The sequence below is a fragment of the Podarcis tiliguerta genome (genome assembly GCF_965153285.1).
Source record: "Podarcis tiliguerta genome assembly, chromosome: 2".
Classification (NCBI taxonomy): domain Eukaryota; kingdom Metazoa; phylum Chordata; class Lepidosauria; order Squamata; family Lacertidae; genus Podarcis; species Podarcis tiliguerta.
The window spans coordinates 84,577,648-84,591,518 of record NC_139535.1 but is presented as its reverse complement, the minus strand read 5'-3'; the positions used below and the strand labels follow the sequence as shown (position 1 = coordinate 84,591,518).

The following is a 13,871-nucleotide window of genomic DNA, read 5'->3' as shown; positions in this document are numbered from 1 at the left end:
GCTAGCAGCCTTGCTGTATAGGAAAGAAGAGAAACACACACACACCAAGCAAAAAGGTTTGTTTGTTCGCTTGGTATGTTAGCAGAGCAATGTGGCACAATGATGTTCAGGAAAGGGACTATTGATGTTCTTGGCATGTGTGAAGGGCACCAAAACAATGGGATCATAACCTAAATTCATTGTGTGATTTCAAGTGGAAAAATGTTACCTCTATAAACAGGAAGTACAGCTGACTCTCCTGTCCCACCACCAATTTGATATGAAAACTCTCAGCCTGCCATACACTAACATTCTCTGGCAGTGTTCAGATACTGAATGTTTTAATTTAGTATATATTACGAATAATAATATAGCACCCTTCAGTTATATTCCTAGGGCACTTTACAAAGAAACAAAGCTAAATACCAGAAAAGCAGCCCAGAATGTTTAAAACTGCATCTGAAAAGCCTGGGGATGTTTTTAAAATATCCTACCTGGAACTACAGGGGCAATAAGCTGCTGTGAGCAGCATCCAAAGAATGTTTTTGGAAATGTTATTTTCCCCCTCCCATTTTTGGCTATGCAAAAATGGTGCAAAATAAATTTGTCTAGACTGGAGAACCAATGTGAGCCCACCCTCTGGTTGGTGTCTCATTTTACATCAGTGAAAGGGTCTTAAGCATGTAGCCAGAAGCATCTGATAAAGAGGAACAACCAGCAAGGTTATGTAGAAGTAGTTCTTGTTATCACAATGGACTTCACTACTATGGAACAGGAGGGCCCTAAATGACTAGTTATTCTCACAATTGGGGGGGGGGGATATAATGGAGACCGTTTCCAAGCACATTTATGTAAATTATATTCTAATTCTCACATTCGACTTTTACCTAGCCTGAGGATAATGTGTAGCCTCTTTAAGCCTGCATATAAACCACATGCATCACACAGCATAGCAGGGCTTTACTTTAGAGGAGCCTCCAGCTGCCCCTGCCCATGCTGGAATTACACAGGCCCTCACCACTTCTTGATACATAGGCCGACTGTAAATGCACCCTTCTAAAAAACAGTGCAAGAACAATTGGGTGTGTTCCCCCTACAATGTTAGACATTTCAATGTGTTAGCTGGGGTAGGGTGGGGAATCCTCACAGTTGTCTCATTTCCCCCAATGTGCAGGTTGTAATGGATCAGCAGGATCTCATCCTGCTATTCCTTTACAATGTGTGAATAGTGCAAAGGAGTGACAACCTTGAAATGCTAGCAACTCTGTGGGAAACTCCTTCTGTACACCTTCAGATCAAGAGCAGCATTCACAGAACAGAGTTTAGCTTGTATACTAAGCTTTGCTGTCATTCCACCATCATTCCACCTTTTTTTAAGGGAATACAAGTAGTATTCACCTTTTAATTTACTAATACCTGTTTTGAGGAATTCCTTTGGAGGTGGGGGCAGAAACAGGCTAGCGTCTCTTCTGGTTTGTCTAGCAACATAAAGCCTTCCAGTGCACCACATTCTTCAGTTAAAATGATAATAATCCACAGCTTCCTTCAGATTCAACAGCTTCAAGTTTTCCTCAAACTGTCCACCTGTCAAATCCTGTCAAAACAAAAGATCAATTAGTTGAATCTGTCTGACATAGATTTCAAAGATCCTTCTTTACAGGAGTGTATATGGTTGGTTTTATTTTTGTCTGGTTGGTTGGTTGTAAGTCACTCTGGGTTGATGTGGGCAAGTTAAAGGCTGTACTAAGAGATACCGATAATAGTTTGCTCTTTCTTCCTTCTCAAGCCTCGCTTCTTTTCCTGCCCCGAAACTATGTAAATCCTCTAGCATGAAACCACATCATTTCCGTGATCCAAGCATACAATATTAATGTTTAGTCACAGCAACAGTCATTGTCAGTTGAACTGAGTCCAATACGGGTGTGTAGGATTCTCTTCCTAACATGCTGAGCTTGTAGGAACATTTCGACTACAATCACACTGTAAAGTCCAATAATTTAAGGACTTAAACTTGAGCATTTCCCATTTCATGCCCTTTTACTGTATGGGGAATACCTGCATATCTTACTGGTAAGCCTGAAGGGAGTTTATTGTCAGTCCAGGATATTTTGGGGGGGGGGGGTGCAAGTCTGAAATAAATTTGATCCATGTTATAACCATTACTATCTATTAATAGAGGTTTCATTATTCCAGATAAGAAATGACCACAGAGCATAGCCAGGGACTTCCAGCAGTACAATGGGTCATATAAATACTGGCTTATCAGAGCTCATCAGGTCTCCCATCCCTCTTGACCAGCGGTTCTCAACCTGCGGGTCCCAATATGATGTTGGACTACAACTCCCATAATCCTTGAGCTCTGGCCTTGCTAGGTAGGGATGATGGAAGTTGTAGTCCAACAACATCTGGGGAGTCTTGACACTTGCACATGCTAATGACATTGCTCTTCCCCACCCCCTGGACATACAGAACTCTACATATTCTGTGACCTACCTCCATGTCCTTTATGGAGTAATATAGGGGGAGAGAAGACTTACACTGCTTTGATGCTTTGTAAAGGCAGATTCCTTGTGCTTGAACAGTATCAGCATAAACCTTAGAATGTGCTGTAGCACAGTTCTGATCAGGCACTATCCCTTCCCGTGAATGACTTGGGGGTGGGGGTGGGGATTCCATCTGTTGCAGAACAGGTAACAGCAAATGTCCCAGCACCTGATGTTCTGCTATACCCAAACGACGACGATGGATTCAATACTAGGTAATAGGTAGCTCAAGGAGAATGCAAGGCCCTTAATTTGACCAGGAAGTGAACAACACCAGCTTTCATGGTGATAGTGATTTCAACAGAGTGCATAAAAGAAAGTAGGATAGCGAAGGCTAGAGGTTAAAAATGGACAGAGATGGGTTAAGGTTAAGGACAAACTTTCTCCCTAGCACAAATATTGCTATTACGTACTAGAACTTGCAGATGAGGACCTAGACCTATGGGGGGAGGGGCGCGACCTAATAGCAGCACTACATTTTTGACCCACAGATGCTACTTTTCAAGCGACTTAAACAAATAACATTCTGATGACAGCTCAACATATTAGTGATTTGGTGGATTTTGCATAATGTCTCCTTCTTTGGAGGTCTTTAAGCAGAGGCTTGACAACCATATGTCAGGAGTGCTCTGATGGTGTTTCCTGCTTGGCAGGGGGTTGGACTCGATGGCCCTTGTGGTCTCTTCCAACTCTATGATTCTATGATTCTATGGTTCTTTATTGAGAGCTGCTTTCACCAAGCAACTGGACTATTAACTCTGGCTACTGGTGATTCCTCCAAATCCTACCTACTGTACGAAGAGCAACTTTGTGCCTACTTGCCATCCTGCACAGTCTAATGTGACGATACCCTCCACCCAACCTTGTGATTGGCAAGAAAAGCAGATGACATCATTCGCAACTTCAGCGTTTCTCTTGAGCCTTTAATTTCAGGGTGCTTGTAATTTATGTTTCCAGTGGGATTAGCCTTAAATAATACTCCATCATTAAGATTAGTAACAACAAAGGAGCTACTGCTTCTGAGTATGAATAAAGGGTAATGTAACACTTTTGAAAAGTAGGACACTAACATGAAGCTTTGCCTTAATTCGATAGTCCCAAAGTGCATGCAAATTCCACAGGCGTCAGGAGAACACACCTGCATGGAAGCCTTTACAAAGCTGGATTCTAGTTGCTACTTGGAGATCCTACAGCAATATCCACCACTTAACAAAGCGTGTTCCCGTATTAAACCATGGCATGAGACGGCGAGCCTTCTCTCTTAACACAATCCTTACAGAGCTGCATACAATATCTTCAACCTAAAAACCTTTTGAATCACAGAATTCAAGACATTGTGCCACCTCAGAAATCTGCCCTATTATTAAGCTTCAACTGCGTGGACAAAGAACTGGAAAAGTTGGGTGATGATTGTGCACTTCTCTCTCTGAATTTGACCAAACACAAAAGGAGTGCAGAGTCAAACTGGATTAAGGGCAATAGCAAAAAAATATTCTGCTTTGTAAGTGGATAGACTTTAAAGACATGCACAATGAAACATGGAGAGCAACATTCTCTGCTTGATCCAGCTGAAACCCTTCGCCTTCACGTGCTGAATATTTTTTTTACTGAATACCCAGTAGGGTGTGCACTGGGTAATTCTTCCTACCAAGGAAGACTTTAAAGAGAATGCCAAAACAAGCTAGCCAGGAGCTGCTTTCAGGATGGAAGGTGCGCCGCACAGCTGGCAATTGTAGAAGTTCCACCCATAGGTTTAAACTGTTTCCAAAGCAAACAGCCCAGGCCTTACAGCCATCCAAAGCTAAAAGAGAGCCTGTTTCTCACATCTTAACACATAATCTCTGACAGACCATTCATTCCTGGGGGTGGAAAAACTCTATTTCTCTCAGCCCAAAATGCAGATACTTGCTTCTGGATAATTTCGCCAGGACAGCCAGGTTCCCTCAAAGACAGAGTCTTAATGAGATTCTCCATTGCTAAGTATGTTATTCACAAAGACCTTACAACTTAGTGAGGCCTGCCAGTTTGGTGACACAAAGCCAGATAGCCTTGTGAAGAGAAACTCAGTGAAGATGAGAGTGTGGCAACATGACCAAGTCTGTTGACCTTTTAAAGCCTTGGTCACTCCCTGTCTATAAGAACTGAGAATTCAGGGATTCTCTACATGTGGTAGCCTATAATTCCATAGCAAGGACTCTTGATATTGGGGTTCCTGTGACAACTTACTCGCTGAACTAGACACAAACCAAAACTGGGGCAGAATGGAAGCAAAAGCTGTATTTTTATTAACAAACTCAACGAGGGATGAAGCTTGATGGTTTCACTATTAAAGGCACAGTAAGAAACACTGTTTCGGGTTTACACAATAACTTTACTTACAATTCCCCATACAGAACTTCTATTAAATCTATTTCTTCCTAGTATGGCTATCCACTTTTACTCTGCCCATAAAACACCTCTAGCACTTTTCTAGGTACTTTTCCCCCATGTGAGGAAACTGAACTGCTTTATTCTGCTTCAAAAACCCCTCAGCAGGCCTTGCCTGCCAGTTAAGCTGTCAAATTCACCTTTTACCATCCACATCTCCTGATTGGCCATTTCTCTTCCCTGTAATGATTGACTAAGAGTCAATCACAAGCCCCTTTAAGTCTGAATACTGCACATTCTGTGCTGTCATGGAGGCACGCCACATACCTGGGCGAATGCCCATAAAATTGCACCCCACCACTCCTGTGGTGCAGCTCTGCAATCTATAGGGGCGCAATTGGCCCTGGAGTTTAGGGGCCCAGTTATAGACTCATACTAAACCATTAATAAAACCTAACAATTCCATTAGTCTCAGCCAGTGCTGCATTAACTATTTATAGATCAACACACTCCTGTGACCTTTTCGTAGTTCACACCCTTGTTACTACATGACAGTAATCTGGCATAGCTTCCACTTCTGAACTGGCAAGATAAATGGAGTGAGTGAGTGTCTAGTCATTCTGTGCTTTTAAGCTTCTACCGTAATTTCTGAGGCCCAAAGCAGACCGGGGGGCGGGGAAGGAGATGCTGAATAAAAACTGGCCGGGGGGGGGGGGGTTCAGCTACTTTCATACTGAAAAAGTATGTGACAAAACAAAATCTAGCCTATGATATTTAAAAGGAAACTTGGTGGAAATTATGCAGAAAGGAAGGGTGGTGGCAGGAACAAAAACAGTATAACTGGCACTTGGAAATTATGATTTATAGATATTAAAAATTATGTCCCCCTGCTCCCCCACCCATTAGAAAGGGAGATTACGATGCAAGCAATGGCAGAGCACATGCTCTGCACGTACACAGCCTCAGGTATAAATCCCTACCATCTCCTGTTCAAAAGATGTATTTGTAGCAGGACTCGGAAAGACTTATGCCTTTGCCCTAGAGGAGCCATTGCTTATCCCAGCATGTGGTGAGCAGGATCAGCTGGGTTCATGACAATCAGCAGGGTTGCATGGATCTCATCCCTGGGCTTGGGGCTGCATAGCTAATGGATCGAGATGCAAAGTCTTCCATGAGATCTGACCTGCAATGGAAGGTTTGGAAGGAAATGCACTTGGTACTGACACCTCTGCATCTGGACCAGGACCCTGCTAAGACTATATGGCTAACAACGCTTGAAGTGCTAGAGATGTTCAGGATGCACAAGGCTGGCTATCCAGGCTTCACTAGACCCTCTTCCCCAGGCACCTCCTAAGGAGTTATCACTGATTTCTATGTAATTAAGCACTATAGTTTTTACTGTGGCTGGAAGAACTTGATAAATCCGGAAATGGGCTACCCTAAGGAGTCTCAAAGCGACTAACATTCTCCTTTTCCTTCCTCCCCCACAACAAACACTCTGTGAGGTGAGTGGGGCTGAGAGACTTCAAAGAAGTGTGACTAGCCCAAGGTCACCCAGCAGCTGCATGTGGAGGAGCGGAGACGCGAACCCGGTTCCCCAGATTACGAGACTACTGCTCTTAACCACTACACCACACTGGCTCTCAACACACTTAACATGTCACGACACACAGTTTGGAAAGCTCTGGGTCCGATCATTCAGCGACCAAGGATACTACAAGGTTAAGCTTTATGATACATGGCTTTGTGGGCCATAAGCAGGGATCAAACAAAAGGAGGGTAGAGAAAGCAAACACCACACTGAATCTGGGAAATGTTTTAAAACTGAAATTACACTCACACCACCGCATCTGCCAAAAATATTTTAAAAACCTAAGTCCTCTTTATCTTCATCTATCATATACAAGCTGTGCTGCTTCTCATCAGATGAACACTTATGTGCAATTCCTCTCTTGCCTCTACCTTCTGACTTCATTTTACTACCAAAGAACTCGCGTCTCTTCCATCTGCAGCAGTTTTAGTACTCATTCCCTTTCATTAGTATGTCTCAACTTTTTCAGAATCCTCTCCAGGTTGCCAGCATGTTTCTTGAACTGTGGTGTCCAAAATGGAACATCGCAAAGCAACTGTACCGTTGCTTGACCAATGCAGCAAAGTCCTGGTTTGCAATACTATCTCCTAGATAAGAGGTTGACGTTTAAATGCAGCTTATAATGGTTGCAGCTTTTCTGCCGCAACATCGCAGGGCTGACTCTGGCTTCCCACTACTCATTAAATAAGGCTGCCTGCCTGTGGCATTTTCCCCTCTTTTGCCCCTCTCCCTCCAAACACTCCCTGCTGTCCTTTGTCTGCAGGGCTCACTGTGTGCTGCATCTCCCCCTTCATCTCTTTCAGGAGTGTCAGCAGAGGCTGGGGAGGAGGAAGGGCTCATGTATTTGGGGGAAATTAAATACACAGCAGTGTGGTGGGTTTGTTTTTCATCTCCTCTTTCATATGTGGCCTGTGCAGAAACGAAAGTTCAAGGGGCCCAGAAATACATCTCGGTCTGAATCCTCGGATTTATCCTTAGCCTGCATTATATCACCATAGAGCAACAAAAGTTCAACTTCTCTCAGCAAGTTTTAACCAGTTTAGAAACCATTTCCTCTGCCATCAGGCCTGCAAAGAGGGGACTCGTCCAACCCTTAGAAACCACAAGTCACTTCTTCTTGCTGGTAAAGAGAGGCGGGGTGAGGTTTTCAGCTCAAACTGGATGCGAAGCAAAACAAGGTCTGCTTCATGCAAAGTGAGAATGGAGGGGAAACAGAAGAAAGGCATTTCCAGTTGGCAAGTCATTTAGCTGCTGTGAAGCGTTTTTTAAAGGGGAGTTTAAAAATTCCTGACATGAAATGCAAAGGGTAACATTCAATGCAACCAAAATTTTAAGCAGTAATCAAAAAAGTGCTTTCTTGTTGTGCGTTCTCTGAATTGATCTGTGCTCATCTCCAAAGCATTCTACCAATATCTGATGACCATCTTTGTCTTAGGATACTATTAATCACATTTCCTAGCTGATATAAACAGGTTGGCAAAGTTTTTCAACGTTTTATAGACAAATGATTAAAAATTTGCATTAAACCAAACCAAGGTGATGGACAATATTCCATGTATGTATACATAAGAATGAACAGAAATTGGCTTTTTTGGACATCAGTGTGGTGTGGGAGTGGGTGAGGGTGGGAGAGGCTGTTTCCATGAATTTCTGCAGGCTCCCAGAAACAACATTTGTCCTCTTCCCACTTCTCAACACCCATTCTACTCTTGCAATTGATGCTAAAGGTAAAGGTAAAGGGACCCCTGACCATTAAGTCCAGTGGTGGCGGACTCTGGGGTTGCGGCGCTCATCTCGCTTTATTGGTCGAGGGAGCCGGCGTACAGCTTCCAGGTCATGTGGCCAGCATGACTAAGCCACTTCTGGCAAACCAGAGCAGCACACGGAAACGCCGTTTACCTTCCCGCCGGAGCAGTACCTATTTATCTTCTTGCACTCTGACGTGCTTTCGAACTGCTAGGTTGGCAGGAGCAGGGACTGAGCAACAGGAGCTCACCCCGTCACAGGGATTCGAACCGCTGACCTTCTGATCGGCAAGTCCTAGGCTCTGTGGTTTAACCCACAGTGCCACCCGCGTCCCAATTGATGCTAATTAACCTTATATAATGCTCCAAGTGTTCAAAGTGCTTCACATACACTACGGCAAATGAATCCTGGACAGCAGGTATACATTATCCCCCATACTGCAGAGGATGAGAAATTGCGACTTGCCTAATGCTATGCAGTGAAATTATGTCTATTATAGGATTTGAATCAGGGACACTTGCATCAGTTCTTACCTAGGAGGAGGAGCATTTTGGTTTAACTCTACTACCTGCCTGCTGATGCTGCTGTGTTAGTTCTGTTTGGCAACATCAGATGAAAAATAAGTTGATCCAGTTTAGGTGAAATGTTCAGAGTGGGGGGAAGGACACCGCATCTATGAGTAGCAGGATAATTTGCAGAACATTAACTATCACATCCCCATCACTAAGGAGAGATATGCAACTTTAATGAAAATCATCACCTTGCCAGCAAAGGTCTGTATAGTTAAAGCTATGGTTTTCCCAGTAGTGATGTATGGAAGTGAGAACTGGACCATAAAGAAGGCTGATTGCTGAAGAATTGATGCTTTTGAATTATGGTGCTGGATGAGACTCTTGCGAGCCCCATGGACTGCAAGAAGATCAGACCTATCCATTCTTAAGGAAATCAGCAAACCTGCATTCTTAATAGGCATGTTTGACAGGAAGGATTCAAATTTGAATCCTTTGTCCCTCTTGGGTGGCTCATAACTCAGAGAAGCTCATAGCTTCTCTGAGTTATTCAAGCCCCTTCGCCACGACAAGCCAGTGATCCATGAAGGAATTTCTTAAGGAAATCAGCCCTGAGAGCTCACTGGAAGGACAGATCCTGAAGCTGAGGCTCCAATACTTTGCCCACCTCATGAGAAGAGAAGACTCCCTGGAAAAGACTCTGATGTTGGGAAAGATGAGGGCACAAGGAGAAGGGGACGACAGAGGATGAGATGGTTAGACAGTGTTCTCGAAGCTACAAACATGAATCTGACCAAACTGCGGGTGGCAGTGGAAGACAGGAGTGCCTGGTGTGCTCTGGTCCATGGGGTCACGAAGAGTTGGACACGACTAAACAACAACAGGTAATGGTTTCCCCTCTCACAGCGCAGGGCAAGAATTAAACCACAGGGGCCATGTAAATCATTCCTCCCCTGCTGATTTCTCAAGAAAACAAAACAGATTTTAGAGCAACGCAGGCAAAATTGTAGTGGCTAATGACATAGCTTCCTTCACCCACCTTAGAGTCACTATTCACGAAGTTAGGAAAAGACACCTTGTAACGCCAGAAGAGTGAGCCCTAAATGCATCCTCTTAAAATGAGGTGTTTTTATTTCATTAATGCATGCATTTTTATTCTCCTCTTCAGTAAAAAAAAAAAAGAAAAAAAGAAAGAAAAAAGAAAGAGGACTTCTAGAGCAGCTTACAAAGATCAGAAATACCGTAAGACAGTCCCTGGGCTTATGATAGAAAAGACACAAAAGGAAAAAGGGGGTTGGGGGAGGAAGGACACATTATTTATAAAGAATTGGTTTTTTTAAAAAAATGCAACTGCAGCTGCAGCTCTCAATAACAAATGAGTTTGCTTGGGTGAGTGGTTTTGATATGGTGCTTTTCTAGGTAATTTAAAACTTTAGCATTCCTCTTTCTGTGTGTTTCTGACATGACTGAGCACCACTTGAAGGCAGCAAAGAATGCACTGGCTTACCAGGTGGGCTTCAGTCAACAAAAAATATAAAGCCAGTAGTGGTGCAGCCCTGGCCCAAACCCTCAATTTCACACTTCCTTTTACCTGCCAATATGAGGACAAAAGATTGCCCCAAGTTGGGACAAACGAAACCAAACTAGTAATAATTGTTCAATGCGTGCTTTATTGCAACTGAAAGCACAACTTTTAATTTGGTGTGGATTCCACACGCTTGCCTTAGATAATGAAATTATACTCACCAACTTCACGCAAATAATGAAAGGTGGGGAAGCATCTCTGAAATGTAGGATGGGGATTCTAGGCTTGGGATTTTCCTATGGAGAGAGAAGCAAGTTTCTTGTTAGCTTGTATTCCATAGCTGCATTGCAGCCCACTAAACTGAATGGTGTAATTCCTGGCCTAGTTTGGGTTCTGCGATCGCGAACTGCCATGTGCGCTACAGTGGTGCCTTCTGCTTGTGCCTCTTCCCCCTCCGTGGCTCACATGCAACAATTTAGTTTGAGAGGAAGCAGTATTTAGGGCTCCTACCCCCCCCATAAAAAGATATAAATTATACCCCCATAGATATCTCACTTTCCTCAAAATATTGTTTTAGCCTCTGCATATGAAGTCCTGGTCCCTCGTTAAGCAGGCATCAAATTCCCATTGATGCCAGAATGAGCAGAATCCAGCCCCAGAAGCAGCATCCTTCCTTTCGCTGGCCTAATTTATTGACATAACAGAAGCTAATTCACAGCCTACCTTCTCTCCCCCCCCCAAAAAAAAACCCACCCCACCCGGTTTCCCCTCTTCTACTGTATTAATTTTACAGCTTCCCATTCAGGGTAACTGTCTGGCAAAGAAGAGGAAAAGCAGCAGGAACTGGATTTCCTAGTGGGAAATGTTCTGTTTAGAAATTTAGTTTTGCTTCTCATTCTTCACCATTCTGTATTTCTAAGGCAATCTTTTCATTCTGAATAGTTCATTCTCTTCTGACTATTCACTCTCACCCAAGATGACAGCCATTCATAAGGAGAGTGAAGGCTGCCAGCTAGTGTTCAGGAACGGGACAGAGAGCCCTTCATTCTACTATGGGCCACTGATTTGGTAACAAACCAAAACCTCCATTTCTTTGTGAGGTTGTTTAGAAAGCTGCGCTAAGCCGGCCAATAATCTCAAATCAATGTTCATATTACAAGATGAAATATCAGCTTGCATGGTTGTCCCCTTGCTTGCCAAATGCGCTGTGGGATCTGTTCCCATCCTGCAGCCCTTCTCAGAATCTAGCTCAAGTCTGGGATCTCATGGGCTTAGAATCCTTAGAAGCCAAATGTCTCTTTCAAAAAAAGCAAACCACCATCACCGCCACCTCCCGCCTCCAGGTTTCATGACTGGCAAGACCAGCTTGAAAAAATATAAGCCGTTTCTGCTCCAGTTTAGAAACAGGAGCCATGTGTTTCTTTCTAGTAGCTGAGATGATTTTTTTTTTCCTTTTTACATCTATCACAAAGCACCCTACTATTTCCTTTTCTACTTCAACAGCTAAGGGGCTGACATATAAATCCAAATTCTACAGTGGTTCCCAATTTTGCAGCCCAAATAAAGCAGGCAACATAGAGAATTTTAGCAATATATCCCAATTTGTATATGTAAATGCAACAGCAGTTACATTTTTCTGATTTTGTATATTTTGATCCAATAGCAATTACGTCTTCTGACTGCAACATTTATGCTTCTCCATGCGGGATTCTCTCACAACAACTATATTAAGAGTTAAAGAGCTGATGATGAGGCATTTTTAGACATTGTTCCTCCACAGTGATCAGACAGAAATTCGGAACATGCATTTATCAGGACAGCTACCAACCTTAGATTCTTCATAAGCATAAAATCCTTTTGCGATTTTATTTGTATCCACATCACAAAATGCAGCCACCTAAAGGAGACCAGAAAGGAAAAAAATTAGGGCAACAGTTGATCAAGTGTTATTTAGCAACGATGGAGATACTGAACCTATTTCATTTAATTGTTGCACACATCTCTGTGTGTGTGCACTACTAGGCTGTTTTAATAGTAGTACAAAACAACAGTTCCATAATAAGTGAACGTGAATCACAATGAACAACAATGTGCTTGTATACAAGAGTCATGCAGCAATGAGCATATTTACTTGGATAATGTAAGCAAGTCTAGAGGCAGGGGTGTCTGTATGTGTTTAAAATTAAAATTAATGAACCAAGCTATTTCCTCCATGCCGTTGCCAGGTCCTAGTGAAAGGCAACATGTAAAACACAGTACAAGTTAAGGCTACAATGATGGGCAGTGATGACAGGAGCAGCTCAATCTCTTTATTTCCTGGCCTTTAAGTTATCTTAACTCTTGCCCAAATGTCAGAGACCATACACACAGCACCCCTACCAAGTTGCTAAAAAATGGTCAAGATCATTTCTCCTTCCACACACTATTTCCATGGGCATCTATGCCCAGCTTAAAGTGGCCACTTTAGCAGTTTAAAATCCATCTGCTAGCAGGATGGAAGATTGATGAGCTCTCAACCCAGAGCCAAGAATATTAGAAAATGCATTCTGAAAAAAAGCAAAACCAAGGAGAGAGAAGCCACATATATCAGGAGGGGGAATAAACTGTTTCAACTTAAAGTTGGTTCTATCAAAATCGTATCAATTTATTGAAAGCATTTGTATATTCGCCTTTCTGGGTTTGTTTGTTTTTAAGATGGTGTGATAACTCCAAGATGGAACATGATGTTTTTGCAGAATCACACAGGGATCTACAAAAAAAGTTTAGTAATGCAGTATTTATAGATCAGGCTAAACGAGCTGTGTTAATAAAGGGTGTTAACAGCCATCTCTGAAGTCTTGCTTTGCCATCTAGGCTTGTATGTTTAGTATTTATTCACTCAATTTTTTACCTTATTTATTGCTGTAGATCTGACTGAGAAGATGACTTATAATAAAAACCAGAAAATAATGAATATAGAATGCAAATAGTGGTGTGTTTGGTTAAGGTTTGTAGTACCTGAATAAATAACAAGAAACTCCCTTTTGATGCAGGTGAAAGAGAAGCCTCCAATTTCTATACAGTTTTGCTTGGATTAATGGTGCACTTTTTTTTAAGGGCCAGCACTTGCAAAACAAATCATTGTTATTCCCATTTTTTACATAGGAAGAACTGAGGCTGAGAGATCAACTTGGCCACAATCCAGGCCTCCCAGATCCAATTTACAAAACTGAAGTTAGAGCACTAATATTTGGCATAACATTGAAAAAAACAAAAACCCAACATAGCACTTGATGAATATTTCTGTCAGTAAAAAGAAGTGAAAGCAACCTACAATACACAATCAGATGTATGAAAGTCTAAATATGAGGCCTCTGTATGCATAATTTTCATTCTTTGGTAGCACAGAAACTGTTTAAAATAGTGCACAAACAGTCTCGGAATAGGTACTTCCTGCACTAACCTATATCCCACATGGGTGGTCTAGTCTTAAGATGCTTATTTTTGTGCCATCACTATTTACCTTTTAATTAGAAAGGGGGGGAGGAAGAGTCATGTAGCAAGAATTTATGCCTAATTGTTTATGCAATAAACAGAACTCTGGGTAAGGGCTGACACAAACTGCTAACTTG

At 42.5% G+C, this 13,871-nt stretch overlaps 1 protein-coding gene across 5 annotated transcripts in view; it reads right to left on the bottom strand.

Moving 5' to 3' along the window:
• Positions 1 to 316: 316 nt before the first annotated feature.
• Positions 317 to 13,871, bottom strand: part of B3GNTL1 (UDP-GlcNAc:betaGal beta-1,3-N-acetylglucosaminyltransferase like 1) — a 162,087-nt gene continuing 148,532 nt past the window's right edge. For all 5 annotated transcript variants that reach the window (XM_083428426.1, XM_083428425.1, XM_083428428.1 and 2 more), the window contains 3 exons: positions 12,089 to 12,157; positions 10,482 to 10,556; positions 317 to 1,573 (listed from right to left, as the gene is read on the bottom strand). In XM_083428426.1, coding sequence (XP_083284552.1) covers positions 1,493 to 1,573; positions 10,482 to 10,556; positions 12,089 to 12,157 — 225 coding nt within the window. In that variant the 3' untranslated portion in view covers positions 317 to 1,492. The remainder of the gene's footprint in view (positions 1,574 to 10,481; positions 10,557 to 12,088; positions 12,158 to 13,871) is intronic.